The 23,307-nt window shown below is 43.6% G+C and overlaps 1 protein-coding gene across 7 annotated transcripts in view; it reads right to left on the reverse strand.

Moving 5' to 3' along the window:
- The window catches only part of dlg5a (discs, large homolog 5a (Drosophila)), a 53,137-nt gene that overhangs the window by 22,915 nt on the left and 6,915 nt on the right, over positions 1-23,307 (reverse strand). For 6 of the 7 annotated variants that reach the window (XR_011674229.1, XM_071393556.1, XM_071393555.1 and 3 more), the window contains exons 2-14: positions 14,093-14,161; positions 12,250-12,427; positions 8,597-8,740; positions 7,435-7,618; positions 6,036-6,295; positions 5,660-5,858; positions 5,327-5,440; positions 4,742-4,972; positions 4,058-4,242; positions 3,702-3,827; positions 1,422-1,554; positions 1,083-1,210; positions 805-980 (exon numbers count right to left, since the gene is read on the reverse strand). Coding sequence is in view for 6 of the 7 variants with exons in the window: in XM_071393556.1 (XP_071249657.1) it covers positions 805-980; positions 1,083-1,210; positions 1,422-1,554; positions 3,702-3,827; positions 4,058-4,242; positions 4,742-4,972; positions 5,327-5,440; positions 5,660-5,858; positions 6,036-6,295; positions 7,435-7,618; positions 8,597-8,740; positions 12,250-12,427; positions 14,093-14,161 (2,127 nt within the window). In the remaining variant the exon portion in view is untranslated. The remainder of the gene's footprint in view (positions 1-804; positions 981-1,082; positions 1,211-1,421; positions 1,555-3,701; positions 3,828-4,057; positions 4,243-4,741; positions 4,973-5,326; positions 5,441-5,659; positions 5,859-6,035; positions 6,296-7,434; positions 7,619-8,596; positions 8,741-12,249; positions 12,428-14,092; positions 14,162-23,307) is intronic. The other variant, XM_071393554.1, reaches the window with a different exon arrangement.

A 23,307-nucleotide genomic window follows, 5' to 3' on the forward strand; every position in this document is an offset into this window, starting at 1 on the left:
TTATTTTCCACCATAATTTGCAAATAAATTCATTAAATCCTACAATGTGATTTTCTGGATTTTTTCTCCTCATTTTGTCTGTCATAGTTGAAGTGTACCTATGATGAAAATTACAGGCCTCTCTCATCTTTTTAAGTGGGAGAACTTGCACAATTGGTGGCTGACTAAATAGTTTTTTGCCCCACTATGTGTTATTTCATAGTTTTGATGTCTTCATTATTATTCTACAATGTAGAAAATAGTAAAAATAAAGAAAAACCCTTGAATGAGTAGGTGTTCTAAAACGTTTGACCTGTAGTGTAAGTATTATACTTCAGACCTATAACACTGTCTGGAGTAGAGAAGAGATATTATTTAAGGAATCTTATGAAAGACCATCTTGTGATAAGCAATGTGTTACATTAAAATACTGTACTAGAACACCAAATGCATACAAACGACATAATACAACCAAGCACTGAATCAATAAATCAAATCAATCATTATACAAAACATTAAAACAAGAACAGGGGTGTATTCATTAGTCGAATTCCGATGCAAACCGTTTGACAGACCAAACCTTTTTGCAACATAATCCGACTGATGAATACACCTGTTCTAGTTGATTTGTTGTTTTGTTGAGCAACAGTGATTTACAGTTTACTCTAAGAACCAGACGGAGGCAAACAGAGCAAACAGAAAAAAAGGGGATGGACCAACCTGAATTTGTCAAATAGAAACTCTTGTGTTCTTTGCAAAACATTTGACATTTGAAGTAAATGGTTTCCTAATGAATACACACCAGGAGTGCCACAAAAGTGTTACCTTTGTGTCCGATCAGGTTGATGTGTACAGGGGTGACCAGCCTTCCTCCCAGGGACTTCCTCCTGCGAACCACCATGTTGATCAGCCCGCCTCTGTTAAGCACTGCCTTTACCACCTGCTTCCTGTCCTTGTTGGTCAGGTCCATGTCATTTATCTTCAGCAACCAATCATTCACTCTGAAAAGCAGGAAGTAAAAACGTGATATTGGGGATGATGAAGATGAGGAACAGGGGTTCCTGAACTTGAACCTCCAGAAATGTTACAAATCAGAGAATTACCTTAACCTTCCATCTGCAATACTTCCTTTGTCCACTCTTGTCACAAATATTCCACAATCTCCTGGTAAATATGGATCGTTTACCCCCTCTGCTACGTCAAACCCAAGTGCCTTTAAATCCATGTCATCCTGCAGGAAACAGCAAAGTTAAACATACTGGTTATCTACATACATATCAGTTCTGAGCCCCTTTATTAAGCTGGATTTTAACATTTGCTGGAAATTAATTCATCTGATCAATCAGTCAATCCCATCCATTCACCCATCCAATAAATCGATACATCAACAGTAAGTCAAATATTCATTCAAATCAATGAAAATAGTGTCTCTCCAGACTCACCCTGTCCTTCTCAAACTCCACAACCTCCGTCTCCCACTCCAGAGAGTCTGTGTCGATGGCGGAGTCATGGGAGCTGTGGGCCATCAGCTGACAAAACCTGGCCTCCTTGTCCAGCTGGCTCTCCATCTTCTCTCTGACCACAGGAAGTGATGTCACACAGGTCAGAGCACATCACAACAGTGTGCAGGATATATCTACATGTCACTGAGTGCATGTACACTATCTGCTAAATGCGGAAACGTGTGCCTTGTATCATTTTCATAGAGTTTCTAAATGATGTACAACTACATCTACAGACCTGCCAACCCTGTCTAACTTTTTAGAATACCAGACACGCAGCAAATTGGAGATTCAACTTGCATGTAGCTACTGCCCGGTCTGTTTCTCTCAGTCTCCTCACTCTCATCGTCTGACATAGCTTTACTGACTGGCTGAAATAACAATGACTTGCTAAATTAGCTGCCAATTTTGTTATTGCACGACCTACCTTACTTTTTTTTCATGAGCACATGTGCTTAGACAAACATTATGGATAACACCTGGTTCAGTTCAGTCCTATGAAAAGGTATTTACAAAACACAAATAAAAGATTCATACTGATAAGTACAGAACATATAAAATAAATATGTTTTGTGGAATTAGCACAGACTGTTTGCATGTTTATTCCATTACATGTAGAGCGCAGAACGGAGATAATTATCTATAACGTTTTTCTTAGCACATGCCCCCAAGTTTAGTCTCTATAGTAGAGGAACGCTTGTCACCTCTCAAACAGGGCCAATCACTTGGACCAGCTCACAGGTATTGGCTTTTTAGGACACGGTTCCTAATCAACACAAACAAAAATCAATTTGAAAACATAAAAACAAAAACAGATGATCGAGTCGACACAGACCACAAACTGGCTACACAAAGCTTAAGTAGGCTACCGCAAAGGGAATCTGAACGTTGTTCGCTAGAAGAGTCCGCTGTTTCAGCCTATGTAAAGGTGTCTATTGTACTTATTTGCAGCACATAGATCACTTCAGATTTTCGAAATTGATAAAATATCAAATCTAGTGCAAAGGCATTTTAGAAGCATTGCCTCTATAGCTAATACCAGACACTCATTCATTCTTCATCACGCAGTCTCCTAAACTCCCGACCCCATTTAATGCCAAGATGTAAATATTTATTTTTAATTATATTTTTGTAATGCTTTTTGTGACGTGGATCATAATTACAGGTACAGTCCATCGGGTTGCGTGATCCTCGTAATGTTACGTGGAAAATACAACTAATGGGACGCAGAATTAAATGTATATCACACTCGCACAAATGCGACCAGTTATTTTTCGTATTTGCATTTAACCATTTCACGAGCAAATGCTTGTGAACTGCTGGCACTTTAGAGCCCACTGAATGTCCCTCTTATGTTCGCTAACATTAGCTTGAAACAATTAGAGTTTACCTTTCCACAACACACGGAGTCGAAAGGGGATTTGTCCATGTGTTTACGTACAGCTGACAGTTGCGAACTCAGCATCACAACAAACAGGAGGGGCATACACGTGGTAGCTACGTCGAATAATGATGCATTAATCTCCATGTCCGTTGACACAAACTCCGAACATGTCTGTGTGTTGCAGCGCGATTATCGGGATGTTAGATTTACTCAGTGGAGTTATATTTTATTAAAATTTAAAAAATTTAAATAAAATCAGGCCCTATTCATTTCTGCGTACTTTGAACTCGGATCTCGTACCTGCATACATGGACAGAGAATTGCATAGTTGGTACGCAAAATGCATGCATATTGGCAGGTCTGCATAGATATCTATAGGGCAAAGCAACCGTTCAAAGTGCTGCAAGGGAAGTGTTACCAAAGTCTAAAAAGTAGCAGCAAAGTCATATTCTACAGTGTGTAAAGGAAAGGCTGAAGGAGAAATAGGTCTATGGTGGCTGACTGTCACCAAGATACATTATGTCCTTATGAGGCATGCCTAGAGGGGGTCTGACTTGAAAACCTAAATGTTACTCAATTCTTCTTCGTCAGCAGGAAAGGAGGATGAGCTCTCAAAGAAAAGACAGAGAATTGAATATGGCAGTCACACACTGACCAGTAGAGGGAGCTTTTCACATCACTACAAGGGGGTTGAGAAAGTGTGTGGTGTGGTATGGTATGTGTGTGTTTAATTAACCTCATAAACCAGGGCTATTCAACTATATTCTTACCAGCTTTGAAAAAGGTTATTTAGAGGAGGCCAGACATTTTCTGTGTGTGTGCGCTCTGGGACTCACTTGAGTTCCTTCAGTTCCCGTGATGCGTCATTCTTCTGCTTCCTCATGTCGTCAAGGTTACGCAGGGCGTCGGCCAGATCGCTGACCGCCCGGTCCCGCTCCCTACGCAGGTTGTCACACAGCGTCCTGAAGGGGCAGGATATGACATCATCAAGCATCAGCACAGTTTAGTCAGTTAATATTCATTGCGTCCTCTCTCCATGCCTCCTTCTCAAAACACATTAGGGAAGATGCAAGAGTCCTCCTCTCGGACCTTCTACTCCAAAGCATTTTCAGAAGGAGGCAGAGAGAGAAGATGCAAGGAATCAAGGAAAGAGGAACTAAGAGCCTACGCCACTATTCCCGCTTTCTCTCACCGTATGCTCTCTCTCTCTGCCACTATCTTGTCTCTCTCCTGGAAGGCCCAGTCACGTCGACACTTGGCCACCTCGGCCTCCTGCGTAGCCTCCTTTAGTTCCTGGGACATGGCCTCGTACTGCTTCCTCAACACCTCAATCTCCTTGTTGGCCCGCTCTATGTCCAGGGTGGCTGAGTCTTGTTTCTGTCGAGCACACACAGACAGACACGGGCACACACACAGACAAAGGCTAGTTAGCCACTTTCAAAACATGAAACTTCAAGATATTAAAATACTTTTTTCCTGAAACTGTCTACAAGTTCCCAGGTTTCTCAGAAAACCTAGTTGTAGAATTCCCAAAATCATTAGCGAGGGAATCCTTCAACTGGGATTTCTATCACAGATTTTAAGCATCCCGACTCCTCTAGTGTAAAACCGTGGTAGGGGGGGCCACCTAGTGGTCTGAACAGGGAAGTGTCAGGAGCAGAAGCAGCATTTGTCTAAAGCACTAAATCCGCTTTAGGGTCATGCAACTGACATAATCCAAATGGTTGACAGTTTATGGGATCCTCTAAGCTCTTTATCATGTGTCTAAACTTTGGCTGGGAGCTGTCACCTTTTGACAGCCTCTGTCCTCTCCCTAATACAGTTGTTTATCATACCTGTAAGGTGCGTGTGTTGTTTTCAGGTGTGTTAATGTTACCTGTCGTGCCTGGTAGTATTCTCTCAGTAGCTGGTCTCTCTGTATGATGGCCTCTGTCCTCTCCTTGCGGGCCACGTCTCTCTCCTCCCGGACCGTCTCAATGTCTTTACAGGCTTGGCTCAGCTCCTTTTGGGCCTCAGCCTTGTCCTTCACCTCGTGGCAGTACTTCTCCAACAGCTCGTTCCTCTCACAGATTGCCCTGTCCCGGTCCACCAACGACGAGTTCAGCTCCTAAAAAACAAACAATCAAATCAGATTTAATGCCATAACACAATCACAAAATCCCTTGGTTGATCTGGCAGTGACAATTTTAGCTAATTGATCGAGCAGCTGTCAGAGCTTCACTGGCCAGCATTCTTTCAGACGAGGTGAGTTTGATTAATAAAGTGAAATTAATTGAAATATATTAAATTGGTTAACATATGATTACCTGTCTGCGAGCCTCAATCTCCTCCCTGGCTATCACCCTCTAAGTGTTTGGACCGACTATTAATAAACTGATCGATAGATTGCTTAAATAATTGATTAGGCTCTCGGGAGAGGTGTTTGATTGACTGATAGATAAAATGATTCATTGACCTGTACCTGTCTGAGAGCCTCCATCTCCTCGCTGGCCACCATCCTTTCAGACGAGGTGTTTTTGAGGCGGGCCTCTGCAGCCTCCAGCTCTGTCTGCAGCTTGTCCAGCTCCTTGATCACCTGTTACCCAGAATTTAATAAACCACTTCATTATTGCTAAGTTTTATTATTGTATTATCATAAAAACGTTGCGATGAACAACTGCATAAAGATTAAGCCTAGTCCTGAAAAAATGTATAATAACATACTCAATGTAGATACATGGAAAGTAGTTTCTTAATCAAGGACTAGCCGTAATCTGTGTCTGGGAAACCATAATGTATTATATGTATCTCTGACCTGGTCCCTCTCACTCATGATGAGCCTGTACTCGTTGAACACAGAGTCCCTCTCCTCCTTGTACTTCTCGCAGTCCTTTACTGCCTTCAGCTGGAAGTTCTTACAGCGTGTCACCTCCGACTGCAGCCGCTCCATCTCCCTCTGCAGCTCCTTGTTCTGGCCTGAAGACTTGTTCAGCTCCTGTTGTACAGAGTCAAACCTGGGGAGAGGAAGATGGTGAGGTGTGTAGTAGTGTATACGTGTGTTTGTGTGTGTGTGTGTGGTGTATAACCATGTATCTTGGGTTGAGCATTGTGTGTGTGTGTAACCTCAGACGTAGAGCACTGTCGTTGGTAGTGTATATATGTCTTGTTTCAGCAGTGTGTCTGTCTGTTACCTCCTCATGGACGTAGAGCACTGTTGTTGGTAGTGTATAGCCGTATCTCGTTGTCTCAGCAACGTGTCCATCTGTTTCTGTAATCGGCGGTTCTCTTCCTCCACCTGCTCCAGTCTGCTCAGGTCCGTGTTGTGATTAGCTACCTTCTCGCTGTAGCGTTTACTCAGCGAATCGTATTCCTTTCTCACCCCCTCCAGCTTGTCCATGGCTGTGTCATAGAGCTTGTTGAGAACCTCTGATGAACCGTTCTCTCTCATCACCTGGAGGAATGACATAGTCATTCAGCTGATGATTTTCTACAAGCACATACAGTTAAGCACACCTTCAGTTGCCATCTCTGTATGAATTGTGCAATACAAATAAAGTTTATTATGTACAGTTGACATATATTCAAAACCACCATTTTGGTGTTTCAAGCACCATGCTGAAACAACGATGAATGAAGTTTGCTGTTGCTTTACTTAATTAATACATGTATTTTTTCGGGGTGATAGTCTGTGGTTATTTACTTATTCTGAAGCATGTGGAAACCAAACCAAGCCACTGGAACCATAACCAAGGCAGAATGACATTGATTCCTTTTACACCAGTTAGTCAGCAGATGACAACAGTGAGCAGCTGCAGTATATGGACTATTCAAGACTATGGTTATTTACTTATTCTGAAGCATGTGGAAACCAAACCAAGCCACTGGAACCATAACCAAGGCAGAATGACATTGATTCCTTTTACACCAGTTAGTCAGCAGATGGCAACAGTGAGCAGCTGCAGTATATGGACTATTCAAGACTATTCGGCTGCATTTACATAGGAAGACCAATACTGATATTTTCCCCAATTATTGGCAAAGGATCTGATTGGTCAAAAGACCAATATTTGTGCAAAATATGAGAATTGTTCTGCCTGTGTAAATGGAGCCTTAGGTACTATGGTGTAACTAACTAGCCCTTAGGTTTCATTTTTGCTGGCCCTTCACAATCATAAAATCACCAATAAAATGTAAATACCTCCCTGACGTTTTTGTGTGTTCAGTTGAGTGTGTGGTGTATGTAAGGCTTGCTGGAGTCTGTAGTGATTACTGTGGGAGCAGGTGTGGCAGTATGCAGGAGATGGAGCCATAGTATTCTATACTGGTGAGTTTAAACACCTCTCCTGAACGTACAGATCTGTGAACACAGGAGCAGTGGGTAGAAGGGGAATGTGCCTACTGCCTACATGCCCTTTACATGAGCCAATGACCTTGTTCTCCAACACTGCCCTTTACAGAAGTGCTCTGTATGCATCTCCCAGCTGTGTGTGTGTGCGCGCTCGCAGTCTTCTCCAGTGATGTGTGGGTTTCTGAAAGCGCAGCAACCCAGTATAGGTCACAGCAACCTTGTGTGTGTGAGTGCGCATGTACCTCTTGCTGCTGCCGCCTCATGTCGGCCACCTCCTTCTGGTCCTCGCTGTGCAGCCTGCGGAGCTCCTCACAGCTCTGCTTCAGGTGGTTGTGTTCCCTGACCAGCTGAGTGTTGTCTCTCCTCAACACATCCAGCTCCTCTTTCAGCTGAGACTGATCTCCTAACACACGACTGTGGAGCATACTGGAGACAAAGAGGGAGAGGTTAAAACTGGGGGAGGGAAGAATACCAAGAGGTTACATTAGTTATACAGCAGATTGCAATTTCTAGGCTGTCTGCAAAAGGCAGGTTAAAGTGAAAGTACATACTAACCTCTCTGCAGACCTGAGTTGAGTTTATTCAATAAGTACTGATTGCAATACATGTTCCTTCCTCCCCCCAGTGAACATATAAGTCAATGACAAGGCAGACAGAGGTTAGGAGGGAGATTAACACATTCTGTTTGATTGCTTTCCTGGACAGACAGCGACAGGGGATTACATCCAATCACACACAAGCCTGCTGGAGAGTGGAGTGATAATCCTCATCTCTCACCCTGTGTCTGTCTCACTATGACCCACACACACACCTTACATGCCTGGATTTAATACCACATATTGTCCTTATAGAACTTTGCAAAACTGTACATGTGTGGTACTCTTAAGAGTTTGTTTACCCTAGTAAGTGTGTACAAAGGAAACCCACCAGATTAAAAGCATGATGGCTAGACTTACTGTAGGTTTAGTGCTGTGTTTGGTAGCACTATAGAACATAACTTGACATGACTTCATTTATAATTGACTATAAAAGATATTGCTGTACAACTCCTTAATTCACATTAGGTAATACCTATTCCACTTAAATGGAAACAGACTCATTAGCACATAAATGTTCCTTCAATTTGTAATTGCCACACCTGGCACTTCTCCAGTCTGTAAATGAGTAAAACAATGATGCCATAAAACCTCTAATTATTCCCATCTAATTACAACAGTCTATTCAGAAAGAGTTATTGGACTAACAGATGATTCCTGACAGACTGGGCAGTGTTCTCAAAGGACTACTAAACATTCACCGTCACCCAGACAATTCATGTCTTTTAACTAACAAACCAGTCAGTCAGTCGACCGACCAACCAACCAACCAACCAACCAAATCAGTGTCGATGATGGTGGTACTCACTGGTAGAAGTCAGCCTCCTTGACAGCCTCCTCACACCTCTTCAGAGTCTTGGTGTGTTGGTTCTGTAGAGACTGCAGGTCTGCCATGGCCCGCATACACTGACTCTTCAGACGCTCGTAGTCGTGGCTGGCTTTGGAATTCGGCCTTTGGGGAAACAAGAACATAAGCTGAGCAATGCATCACATAAACAACCTGAGACCTTGTCTACAAAGTAAGCCCAATGTCAGTTAACCCCCTAGTTGATGTTCTCACCCCCGCAGAAATCCAATTACCATAATAAAAATATCCCCATCCCCTAGATGTGTTTTTGCCTGGGCTGCGTCTCAATCCACCGCATCCACCAATGGCGGGGTTTGGCATCTGCGGTGGAAGGTGGCCGAGCTACAGCGTTGTTTATCAGACCATCAAACATCTTGAAAATTGGTATTCCCCTAGGAAACCTCTGTAGAGTCCAAACGGTTTGCTCTACGACCCCCACAAGCGTCACGGGACTCGTCTGAAGTCGGTACAGCCGATCTGCCAACTTCTGTCTGCAGCGTCCAAACCAGAGTATGTGAGTGGAGCAGAGCGAGGAGCAGAGCGTGCCTAATTTGACTGGGATGGGTGGCGCGAGATTCCCAAAGGCTGGAGCGTTGGCCTTCCCACCCCCTCCAATTTCATATTTGTAGTCTACTTGTGTGTTGCTATAGTCACTTGCTTTAGCTACTGTCATGAAGTTCGCTAAATATTTTCATGAAGAAAAAAACAGGTGCTAAAATCAAGGTGACTTACAAAGATGAGAACCAAGAGCAAGAGAGGGAGTGTGGTGATGTAGTGTCCACAAATAAAGAATCCTTGTAGAATCTGAAAAGACCCGTTTCCCAAAAGCATGATGGTGTACTTATTACTATGTGCACATGCTAAAAGAAAGGAACGAGTTGGGTAGCTAGCTAAGTCTGTCATTGTAGCAAAGTATTTATAAACAAAAAATCTGATCTCTTAAATGTTTCGTTCATTTTTGTTTTATTATCTATACAATAGGCCATAATTGATTTTGGCCCAGTAGGCCAGGCATATTCCCACATTCAAGGAGCTTTCCGTTGTGATTGGGTTATTTTGCCTAAAACCTTCGTCCCTACCTATAAAAGAATAAAACAAGTCTGCATCTCTGCCCAACCTGGCAAGGGTGGCCAAAAGTGTGCAGCATCCCCAGTGGCTCTGCAAGTGTGGAGAGGATATTCTCTGCTGCTGGCCGGCTCTCCAGACACCATCCAGACACCATCGCATGAACCTGAAGCTAATCTCGTGTTTCTAAAAATGAATTCTAAAGCACCAAGTGATTTTTAGTTTAATTTGTATTGAATTCTAAGTCACAGGCTGGCTATATGAGCAATTTATAGACTACAATGATTTAATACAACAAAATATTGTTTAAATGCTGAGCGCTTTATGTCCCTACCAGCCTATTGTGTCAATCGCAAATGCATCACAATGTATTTATTTGTAGGCTACAGCCTTGAAATAATAAAGCTTAAATAATTCATTTTCGTTCCATCTTAGGCTGCCTGTCTGGCTCCTCACCTATTTAGAGTGTTTATATGTTTAATATGACATGTAGCCTAGTTGAAATTGTTTGCTTCTTACATTCACCTTCCCATGTCAAATACTTTTCATTCAAATCCATATGGTTTGGTTTCAATATTTCAAAACCAAATGGTAGGTCCAGGTAGTCACAGATGGATGTTGGTTAAATTGTAATTTTAATGAATGGAGAAAATCTGGAGCAGCAGTTTTTTTCCCCTGTGAGCACACAGCGTTTAAAAATATATATATATATTTTTTTACAAAGACAAATAACGGCACAGTACAACAGTGGTTTTGCAGCAGACAACCACACCGGGTTCCACTCATATCAGCTAAAAACAAGAAGAAGTGGCTGCTATGGGCACTTCTTTTCTTTCACTGCTGCATCAGATGACCTCTCCTCCACAATCACCCGACTTCATTCCAAACCATCTAAATTGGGTTGAGTTGGACTGCAGAGTGAAAGAAAAGAAGCCAACACGTGCTCAGCATATGTGGGAACTCCTTCAAAACTATTGGAAAAGCATTCCTCATGAATCTGGTTGAATGCCAATAGTGTGCAAAGCTGTCAAGGCAAAGGGTGGCTACTTTAACAAATATAAAATATATTTGTTAAACACTTTTTTGGTTACTACATGATTCCATCTGTGTTATTTCATAGTGTTGATGTCTTCACTATTATTCTACAATGTAGAAAATAGTACAAATTAAGAAAAACCCTGGAATGAGTAGGTGTCCAAACTTTTGACGGGTACTAAAAAATGTATATACATCTTCCTCCCTCTCTGTCAGTGCTTTCTCTCACAGGTCAAATCCACTAGGTGTCCCTCCCAGTTCTGAATTGCGTTTTTAAATCGACCTGGTACCCGGAACTCAAGAAAGCATTCATAAACAGAACAGGGTGTTTACCAGATGGTTAGGCCTACCCAGCAACATTACTAATCAGATGACACTGAGGGCAGAAGACTTGCTTGCACTCAAGTCAGAGGCTGGCCTATGCAACTTTCTAGAGACTACTTTTCATAGCAGTGTCTGTACATATACTTTGTTGACTTGTATAAAAAAACTTCCCTAATATCATCATCGGATCCTAAACCTTTTCCCTGAAGGTACTAGTCTGCTTGTGAGAGATGAACTCACTATTGTGCATCCCTCCTGATTCTGTACAATGACTTCAGGAAACAGGAGGCTTGAGAGCATCCTGTCGGGCTATATCATCGCCTGGTACAGTAACTGCACCACCCTCAAACGCAAGGCTTTCCAGAGAGTGGTGCAGTCTACACAACGCATCACCGGGGGAAAACTACCTGCCCTCCAGAACACCTACACCACCCAATGTCACAGGAAGGCCAAAAAGATCATCAAGGACAACAACCACCCGAGCCACTGCCTGTTCACCCCGCTATCATCCAGAAGGCGAGGTCAGTACAGGTGCATCAAAGCGGGGACCGAGAAACTGGAAAACAACTTCTATCTCAAGGCCATCAGACTGTTAAATAGCCATCACTAGCACAGAGAGGCTGCTGCCTATATAGAAACTCACTAGTCACTTTAAACAATGCCACTTCAATAATGTTTACATATCTTACATTACTCATATGCATTTCCCGCTCAGCCATTGCTCATCCATATTTATATGGATATATTCTTATTCCATCCCTTTAGATTTGTGTATATTAGGTAGTGGTTGGGGAATTTTTAGATTACTTGTTAGATATTACTGCACTGTCAGAACTAGAAACACAAGCATTTCGCTACACTCACAGTAACATCCGCTAACCATGTGTATGTGTGCTTAAGGATAACACAACAATGGCTGAATAGTATTTTTTACTCTGCTGTAGGCTACCTTAACTTTAATGACTAGCTGGAATGTATTCTCGGTCTATGTCTAAATCTTGTATTTTGACTACTTGTTGCATGGAGACATTGGTGTATAGTACAGTATGAAGACAATCTACTCTACTTATGTCTAGATGTTGTATTTGACTACTTACTGCATTAATACATTGATGTACAGAATAAAGACATTCCACTCTGCTCTGCCCTCTCCTCAGTTATGTGGTAAGGGGGATTGGGGTTGTCTGTACCTGCAGTCATCGAAGGTGGTGCCGGGCGATGCCAGAGCCAGGCGCTTGCGGAGCTCGTCCCTCTCACGGGTCACCTGACGCAGCTGGAACAGGATGGTGTCCAGGTTGTCACCGGTTGGCCGGTTGTCGTTGACGGCCGGGGGCGGGGACGAGGCTGAGCCGTTACCGGGGGGTGAACCTGCAACAGTGAGTATGTCACCAGGAGCAAGAGCAGCTCACTGCCACCGGAATACACGGGACAGGAAGGAGAGGAAGACGCTTACATCACAATATAAACACACAAGGGTATATCCATTTATAAGCTCAGTCCTTTGTATTAGAGGTGATTCTAACTGGACATGATGGTTGATCTGGTTCTCCTGTGTCTCATTCTGGGGAATAGAGCTCTACTACAGGTGCAGGTCTGTCACGGCTGACATCTGACTTGAGTTACAAAAGTTAGCTACTTAAACAAGAATCTGACCTTTGCAACAATATTTAGTTGACAGTGTATTATTCAGGTTGAGATTAGGCACACAAATCCCAAGTTAGGACTTTAGCTTACAAACAGGAAAGAGTAACCTCACTTCAACCTCATGCAACTTTATGTCAACTTCTATTGAATACTATATTATGTTGGGTTTAAGTAAGTGCAATATTTCTGAAAAACACAGTTTCCATCACCAGTAGACTGGGACAGTAAATGATGATTGAATGCATCACAGAAAACACTGGACTATGACAAACTTTGCTCACATAAGGTCTAAAGTGGTTTAGGCCTTGTCCTAGACATTCTTAACAATTCACTACCCAAAGGTACTGCTTTAGAACAGCGGCTGTCTGCTATGAAATTCCTCTTTAATCTTTTCCATGACAATCTTTTCTACATTTCCCAAGATACCCTCAGATTCACATGGAAACAATACTGGTAATCTCAGACAGGAAAATGACTCGCAGTATATTGGAGTTAAGAGTTAATAAAACATATTCCTGGTACTGTGTCTGACTGGCTTATGCAGTCTCTCTAGGGCACTTTCATAGTAGTGGATTAACAAACACATTTGTGCAGTCATTCAAATAGAGTAAGAAAGGTCTTTGTAAGCAATTGAGTAGAAGAAGAATATTCAAATCAAATTTTATTTCTCACATGCGCGTGTAGACCTTACCGTGAAATGCTTACTTACTATTGAAATTAATAATTTCCTTCTAGCCATGTTCCCTTAGCCACAGTTATAAAATGTCTTCCATGCTCGGGGCTGTGTCCCAATACTTTAAAAACAGCTACCTTTCTTTGTGTCTCTTCCTTACGACCGCTTTTGTGAAATTATTGGATCTCCCTCTTTCACAAACCTCCCTTCTCCTCCCCACTCTTCCCAGAACAGAAGGAGCGGGCCAACAGACAGGCAGCAGACCCCCTCTCTCTCTCTACCCCCCTCCCGCTTTCCTAGAACAGAAACAGAAGGAGCGGGCCTGGCCAACAGACAGACCGACAGGCAGAGTCAGCGCCAGGGAGGAACTCAGAGGATCCTTGGCACCAGGTTGGGCCCTTAAGGGTTTATGTAACAGCCAGTGACGCGCTGAGTCATTTGGACCACTGTCAAGCTCTGGTAGCAAGAGTGAGTAAGTGAGTGTGCATGTTAAGGAGGAAGCATGGTGAACTAAACTCATGGATGAGAGAAAGGAGAGAGATTGGCCAGGTGGGCTGCCGTAGGGGGCATTGGCAGCACTAATGTGTCTTTAGTGAAAGATGTCTTGTTGGACTAGTGGGGTTATTCTGGTATAAACAAAGCTGCACTGAGAGGCGTTGAAACTACCGAAACCATGACTTGGATTACACACACACACGTCTTGGCCTCATACTTACCGACACTGCTTAGGGAACTGCTACTCTCAGAGTCTGAGGGCATGGTGGAGAGAACACTGTATGTAGAGCCTGCAGAACGAGTGATATGGGGAAGAAGAGACGACATCAGTAATCAGTAAAAATAAATACAAATAAATCCTGAAATCATATGCATGATGATGAATTAATAGTGTAACGTGAGCTTCATAACACAGTACAAATCTGCATGAAATAAATCGAAAAATACACAACATACCCACAAAGTATGTGGATTAGTGAAATTAGTGGATTCAGCTATTTCAGCCACACCCGTTGCTGACAGGTGTATAAAATCAAGGACACATCCATGCAATCTGCATAGACAAACATTGGCAGTAGAATGGCCCGAACTGAAGAGATCAGTGACTTTCAACATGGCACTCAATGGATGCCACCTTTCCAACAAGTCAGTTCGTCAAATTTCTGCCCTGCTAGAGCTGCCCCGGTCAACTGTAAGTGCAGAACGGGGTGCTGGCCTGCCGAGTGCTGGCCTGCTCAGGAGCCCTGACCTCAACTCCATCGAACACCTTTGGGATGAATTGGAACACCGACTGGGAGCCAGGCCTAATCGCACAACATCAGTCCCCGACTTCACTAATGCTCTTGTAGCTGAACGGAAGTCCCTGCAGCAATGTTCCAACATCTAGTGGAAAGCCTTCCCAGAAGATTGGAGGCTGTTACAGCAGCAAATGGGGGGGACCCAACTCCATATTAATGCCCATGATTTTGGAATGAGATGGTCGACGAGCAGATATCTACATACTTTTGGTCATGCATTATACGTATATTTTCCCCTGTATTTCTGGACTACTAGTTCTTAACTCAGGATTCCTCTTTATTCATGTCCCCTCTCCATGCACCTAGTACATTGCTTTGATGTATCTTCCCCGTATGTCCCTGCTAGTCAAGCAGAGTGTAACGTGGTTAGAATGTGATTTTCTCCTTTCTAAGTCAAGCAGCACAAGCAGCACATGGAGACAGCACTCAGGACAATGATGTCCTATTTGCATAGTGCTGCACACTGCTAAACCCAGGGATATTCCATGTTGAGGAAGGGGGGATATAGTAAGTCATTCTGCTGCACATCACAGCTCTAGCTGCAGTAGCAAAATGGACTGCCTTTTCTAAAGGGCCACAAACATATCATGGGTATAACCCTTTATGGAGTTATAGAGTTCTTAGAATGTCGTCATTTTCAGTGTTCCACTTTGGGATTTTTACAGTTCGGTGCAAAGTTTAGTGCTCTTACGTGTTAGTAAGTCAAATAGACATACAATAGCTGGTTCTAAATAGCCTAATAGCCATATTGTCTCTGTCACATTTCAAGCAGATATAAGACTGCAATCAGTGTGTCCTCTAAAAACCCAGTCATGACCCACACCAAGGGGAGAGATAAAGTCAAGAGGTCATCGATCAAATCCCACTATCCCAGATGTCCATCAGTGTCCTTCCCACCCTGCTGTGTCAGCTAAAGTCCTTACAACACCAACACTGCAGCTCAGACATGGCCAAGTCTCATTAGCTAGAATCTCTCCCTCACTGAGTCTCTCAGTGTACATACATATATATAGCGAGTGAGAAAGAGAGAGAAAAGAGAGAAGAAATAAAAATGGGGGTAGAAGAGAAGAGACTGGCTTTTAATCTGTTCTGACAATCCCTGAAGCTCTGTGCTCACTGCTCTCTCTGCTGCTGCTCTCCACTGTGGAACACATTCAGAGCAGCTTGACATGAGAACCAGGCAGAGCCTACTACACCTCTGCTGCACACTGAAGGCAGGCAGGCAGCTCCTACACTCGTTACACACATTCTCCCAGATGATATTTAAAAAGTAGTGGGCTACAACTTTCTAAACTTGTGTCAGATATTGAAGACCAGTGTGAAGTAAACAGATATTTTTTTTACACGATAACTCTTGCTCCTCAGCAGATAATCCATCCTCTTACATAGAAGTCTGAGGCTATTTGCCAGAAATATATATTTTTTTACCAATGCAACAATTCAAAGTTCATTATGGGGTTAGGGATTAAACAGGGCTGGGAGATGTGTGATTCGAAAAAGCCTGCCCCGGGACACCAAAATAAATAGAGATTCTCAGTTATTTGTCCCCTCTGGGACCAGCATGTCATGCCACATTGCTTAGACCAAAATCACTTGTGTAATAATCATCACTGCTCACTACAGATTTAATTTGACCTCTCCTATGCTGTTCCCAATTCAACAGATATAGATGGTATAACATACAATATGGACATTGAGAAAGAGCATAGAAATGAACTAAATGCTGAATACTCTGAGTAGTGGCAACAGTCTACACTATGTCTCTTTTAGCAGGTCAATGATGCAGAATAGATATTGAATGGCAGTAGGCCATCTGGTGGTGAAAGAGGTCTATCGCTGCTGACCCCTAACAGGCCTTTTATCATCAATAGCAATTAGACTTTAGCCTCTTTCAGTCGGGCCGTTCATTTGTAAACAAGCTGACAGCATCAATAAAAGTACATGAATTAGAGCTGCAAAAGATCTAGTGGTCGGCACTTAGGCTGCAGACAGTCCAATTCTCAGCCCTTCTACCCTGAAGTGTGCACGCGCCATGAGGGGGGTGTGAGTAAGTGGACACTTTGGGAAGAAGTGTGGGGAATCAGAATGCAACCCGAAGTGTGCACACGTTCACCAAAATCCAATGCTTATAAATCACTGAGGGTGAGTGAGCAAAGCACTCTTTAGGAAGAGTTCTGAACGCGACCTTGGAGAATACACCTTATGCCAGTCAGTCAGTGTCAATCCTTGAGCGATACAATGTGACATCCAGGTCCCATTCCTACAGATAAGAGACGTGACAAATGGAAAATGTAGCTTAACGTTAACAGCAATTATTTTATCGGTTTTCCATTTAAACGAGAAAAATCACCTTCCGAGTGGCGCAGCGGTCTTATGCACTGCATTGCAGTGTTGCAGCGTAAAAACAGCCTGGGGTTCAATCCCAGGCTATGATATTACCGGCCGTGACCGGGAGTCCCATAGGGAGGCGCACAATTGGGACAGCGTCGCCCGGGTTAGGGGAGGATTTACTTAGCTCATCGCGCTCTAGCGACTTCTTCTGGCAGGCTGAATGCCTACAGTCTGACTTTGGTCGTCAGTTGAACGGTGTTTCCTTTGACACATTGGTGCACCTGGCTTCCGGGTTAAGCTGGCGGGTGTTAAGAAGCGCGGCTTGGCGGATCATGTGTCGGAGGATGAGACAAGATCGTAATCACGAAATTGGGGAGAAAAAGGGGGTAAAAATAAATGTTCTCTCTACCAGTCATATAGCCTTGAAAGCGCATCAGCTACGGCATGTTTGTTTGTCTCTAAGGGTACACTACAACTTTTTAAATGCCGACACAAAACCTTCTCTGAACGGGCATTTTACTTGTCTGTAAAGGAATGCTGCTTCCGAAGCGGGACAGACCATCACTAGGCGACCAGAACTGTCAATCAAATAATCTCGAGCTGCCTGCGCCCAGACTACCCTCTCCTAAAAAAGTACTTTAAAGTTTGTTAAATACCGTGACTTACCAAGACATTTTGTAGAAAGAAAAACATCTTCCGCTACGAATCGACTTAAGATTCAGTATTTTTGGAACGAAGGAAACTGATTAGTTGCAGAATACAAACACTTGCATCTTTTCATAGCGAGCTAGCAAGGGACGGCGAGAGAGGGGAGGGGCACAGTATAGGCATGTTGGCCACCACACACTAGGCCCATCGATCGGCAATCAAAAGCTGTAAAGCAGGGCCCATCATCAATGAATAGGCTAGAATATTCTACACACAACAGACTGAACACACACACTCGCATCATTTTTCCCATTAGGGATTTTTCTTAAAATGTTAAGGATCCCAATTTCGTTTAAACGTTCACAGCCTTACTACAGATCTATCCTGACAGTCTGGAAGTTAACTGCAGTCTCAACACACCTTCAAACACACTGTAGCCATGAAACAACATCGAGGCCTGTATTAGCCACTGGAGCTGAGACTGCTGCAGCACTGTCACACTCATTCAATGAAGGGGCCTTAAAGTGGCACTCCAGTCTCCTTTCACCTGATTTATTACCTGATTTACTAAACAAAAGGCAAAGGTTTCACTATTGTTTCACTTCACTTTGAGCACAGCGTTCAGTCTGTTTTCACCAAGCTATATGGTCCGAGTGCAGACGAAGCCACTAGCTACTGTAATTACCCAGAGGTGAGTTAAAGCCTACTACTACTCAGAGTGTAAATGTGATGATAGTAGAGATCCAGTAGTATATAGTAACATGAGAGCTGAGCTGATGGTAGACAGTCAGGGATACTAGAACAAAGGCTCCTCTCCCCTTCCTGACTCCCCCCCCCCCCCATGTCTTTAACTAGGTCAGGGGAACCCTGGCTCTGCCTTGGGTGCTCCACTACTCCCCCTCCATCATTCTATCCTCCTAGCCCCCCCCCACAACTCTGAAGCTTCTCATCATCTCCCTTAATCAAGTCTCCCCTCACTCTCCATTTCATCTTTGCCTCCCCATCTTCTCCTCCTCCCCTCAGTCTATCACTCCTCTCCATCCTCCCTCTGCTCCCCCCTCCCATCCAGGGCCAAAAGTTGTTGTTCCTTACGACCAGATTATCTACCCCTTCCCTGAAGTAGAGGAATACTAAATTCTGCAGTGTGACGAAAATAAGAAGAGCGGCAAGGAACGACAGTGTTACCCCATCCTTATCAGAGAGAAGAGTCAACTGTGACAAAAAAAAATGTATGAGGGGACCCAGAGAATTATCTTATCTAAAAATGCACCAACTACCCAAAATGTAAAGAATCGTATTCTGCCACTTCAAAACACTTTCTATCTTAAGACGTTGACAACTCTGAAACTACCGATCTGATGCAAGATATTCTCTTCCTGAGGAGAAGAAGAAAACCTTCAACAGCCACTGAAGTTATTATTGTTACATTCCAAAAATACTCTGCTGTTCTGTATTAACCACCATCAGCTCCTCTCACTTTGTGTCTGAATTCAAGAACAAACTGTGTGTGTGTGTGTGTGTGTGTGTGTGTGTGTGTGTGTGTGTGTGTGTGTTATAGAGAGAGAAAAGACCACTTGTTTGGCTAGGGGGTCTGTCTCTCACAAGGCCATGCATGACAGTGGCACCAAGGGCCAGGATTCTGGGGAGTCAGACAATGGCTGCTGGGCCAAATGGCCAGAAGAGTCTCCAGGGTCGTGGTCAACAGAAAGAAAACATTTTGAAACAGGGAGGTACAAGGGGCGTATTCATTACATTGATTCTGTTGCAAATGGTTTCTTAAACAGAATCAAGCGTAAACAAAACGAAGGTACATAACCTGAATTTGTCCAACAGATACTCCTGTTTTAGTTGCACCCCTGAACTTGTCCAATTAAAGTTTGTAATAGCATGCAAAAATGTTTTGCAACATTGTGCCCTTCTGAATCCCACCCCAGTACATGGCATGGCCTAACCGACGAACGCAGGCTAAACAAATCTGAGACCACTCATGAGTTGTACCTAGTCTTTTCCTCAGGACTGAAATTCAAACTAAACTAATTTTGCTAAATAAAAAGTCATCACTTAGCAATCGTGTGCTGTATAGCAGTGTAATACACCCTTACTGCTTGAGAACAAATCATCCTAAACGACAATTTTTCAATATTCAAACATCTGAAAATACCTTGATAGGAGAAAAACATGGTGGAGGAACTTCCATACAACATGCCATGATCACCATCCTTCTTATACTAATCCAGCCACTTCAGATCTGTGAGCACTGAAGAAGTCGAGGCTGGCTGAAGTCAGCCTGGACCTAGATCTCTCAAGAGCTGTATCGCCCAACTCCTATAGTCGCTGGCATTTAGTCATCTTTATGCTAAGTGCAAGGTGGCACTTAATAGATCTGGGACTAGGCTGGGGTAAAGAGTCTGCTCCCTGCCCCTTTAATAGAAATACATTGTCTGGGGTGAAGCCCAAGTGCCTAAGGTCCATCAAAAGTGCTGAACGGCAGCAAAAACTGAAATAGGATAGAAGCTCATGACAGAACTGGTCCTCTGGGGGATGTAGTCCTGCTGTATTTCACCCTTGTCTTATGAAAAGTGAAACACTTCTCCAAGTTTGCGCATTCTCTAGCCAATCAGAAGCATCAAATGCCAGGGAGCAGCAGAATGCGGTGACCACTTGGCAATGTACTAAGCTTATAGTCATTAGGCTATAGCTTTACATAGGCATGCAGTTGTGTCATATATTCTGAACAGATTATATCATCTTTAAATTCTGAAGGTAATCTTGAATTCTCTAAACTTTTGAGAGCAGAACCCTGAGCGATACTGTAGCTCCTTTATGAACAATGTAAGTAAGCACAATACATGAACAAAAGTATATGGACACCTGCTCGTCAAACATCTTTTTCCAAAATCATGTGTTTTAATATGGAGTTTGTCCCCCCCCTTTGCTGATATAATAGCCTCCACTCTTCTGGGAATGCTTTCTACTAAATGTTGGAACATTGCTGCAGGGACTTACTTCCATTCAGCCACAAGAGCATTAGTGAGGACGGGCACTGATGTTGCTTTCCAATTCATCCCAAAGGTGTTCGATGGGGGTTGAGGTCGGGGCTATGTGCAGGCCAGCCAAAATATGGACCTCGTATTGTGCACAGAATCATCTAGAATGTCATTGTTTGCTTTTGCGTTAAGATTTCCCTTCACTGGAACTAAGGGGACTAGACCGAACCATGAAAAACGGCCCCAGACCATTATTCCTCCCCCACCAAACTTTACAGTTGGCACAACGCAGTCAGCCAAGCAGCGTTCTCCTGGCATCTGCCAAACCCTGATACTTCCAGATGGTGAAGAGTGATTAATCACTCCAGAGAACGTATTTCCACTGCTCCAGAGTGCAATGGCGGCGAGCTTTATACCACTCCTGCAGACACTTCGAATTGCGCATGGTGATCTTTGGCTTGTGAGTGACTGCTCGGCCATGGAAACCAATTTCATGAAGCTCCCGAACAGTTATTGTGTGGATGTTGCTTCCAGAAGCAGTTTGGAAATCCGTAGTGATTGTTGCAACCGAGGACAGACGATTTTTAAGCGCTACGAGCTTCAGCGGTCCAGTTCTATGAGCTTGTGTGGCCTACCACTTCACAGCCGAGCCGTTGTTGCTCCTGAAGTTCAACTTCACAATACCAGCACTTACTGTTGACCGGGGCAGCACGAGCAGGGAAGAAATTTGACTTACTGATTGTTGGAAAGTTGGCATCCTATGACGATGCCACCTTGAAAGTCACTGAGCTCTTCAGTAAGGACAATCTACTGCCAATGTTTGTCTATGGAGATTGCATGGATGTATGTTCGATTTTATACACCTGTCAGCAACAGGTGTGGATGAACCCACTATTTTTAAGGGGTGGCCACATACTTTTTATATAGTGCATGTTATTATCATGACATTAAAAACAGTGGCGGGAAACACAGGCCTTTTGTCATGCATCAGAGACTGGATGGGGGAGAGAGATAGAAAGAGGTAGAGAAGAGAGCAAGAATACAGAGGGGTAGAGGAGAAATAGAAGGGAGAGACAGAAAGGTGGAGAGAGAAGCAAAACAGTAGGAGAGAAAGGAGCAGAAGAGAGAGCAGAAGGAGAGAGACCGAGCAGGGTAGATATATATATATTTTTAGATAACAGGTTCTGTCTATTTTTTTATTTCACCTTTATTTAACCAGGTAGGCCAGTTGAGAACAAGTTCTCATTTACAACTGCGACCTGGCCAAGATAAAGCAAAGCAGTGCGACAAAAACACAGAACCGGGGTAGAAGAGATAGAGAGTGGTAGACAAGAAAGAACAAACAGCAGTGCAAAAGAGAAAGACAGAGGGGTAGACGATCAAGAGAGGGGTAGAGGAGAGTAGTTCTGTCTGTTTATTTCCATGACCTCACCACACTGTGCGAGTTTAGACTGTGGCATTTCCTCTGCCTTGCGGGGTGATTAGGAAGCACAGCAACAACACGTGTAAATGGTAATGAAGCCCTGTTCTTACTGCTGCACTGCCTTCTGGCACAGTCAGAACACAAATCACACACACAGCATCGAGTAAGGAGAGGAGAAGACCTTTCTCACCACTTCCAAATCAACATTTACATCAGCCCACTGCATTGAAAACAAAGGAGCAGGGTACTCAGTTCACATGTTTAAATAGGCTATCAGAGATCAAAAGAGTTAAATTGGGACAAGGCACCACTGACCCAGAAAAAAAAATGTCAATCTCTTATTGGCTACATGTGGCTTAAATCAGATGGCTTTATTGGTCAACATTAGTGAGTAGTCACAACAACTCCTGCAATGATCGTTCCTACTACATTACAGTTCATGTCTGACAAAATAGAGCAATCTTTACCCATTTTAGTTTTAACCTGTGATGCTGGAGTGGATACACCAGCACGGCAATGCGCAATAATAAAATGCCCAATGACATGTAGTATAAAATAAGGGCTATGAAATGACATCAATCACACCCAGCAGCCAGGCTGGGTGTACAATGGATGGATTGATGGCCTAATCTAGACACACATGCATGGAGAGAAAGGGGGGAGGGAAAGAGAGAGAGTAGGGTGGCAGGGAGAGGGAGTAGAGAGAGGGATAGACTGTAGCTAGAAGCTACAGTAGTCAGATCCCAGGAGAGATATAAAAGCATTAGTTGGTAGTGACACAGTGTCAGGACATTACTCATTGTGTCCCCATGGTTTATGTGCTGCCGGGAGTGGGACACTGGTTAACAGGCAGGCAGACAGCCCCACTGGTCCTGTCCTAGGCCGCACACACACACACACACACATAACAGCAAGCTCCTGACTGAGCACTTTGGGCCTGCTACCCTTCAAAACAAAGGGCCCGTTGTCTGTGTGTATCCCTCTCTCTCTTATCTAGCAACCTCTCGCCAGTCCCTCTAACACCCCAGAGGAGTAACCACCACTCAGCCAAGTCTGAAGAGACTAAAAAGAGAGAAATCGTGGAGCCTAGAAAGAGAGAAACTGGGAAGGTGGGTGAGATAGAAGATTTGGTGAGAGAAGAATACAGAAAGAGACGCCTGCTGTTAACTGCCTCTCACCTCACCACAGAGTGCTGAGTGGTAGAGTGATGTGGGAAAAACAGAGCTGTTCTGAGTACACTGTACACTAGG

This window comes from Salvelinus alpinus, chromosome 3 (assembly GCF_045679555.1).
Source record: "Salvelinus alpinus chromosome 3, SLU_Salpinus.1, whole genome shotgun sequence".
Lineage (NCBI taxonomy): Eukaryota > Metazoa > Chordata > Actinopteri > Salmoniformes > Salmonidae > Salvelinus > Salvelinus alpinus.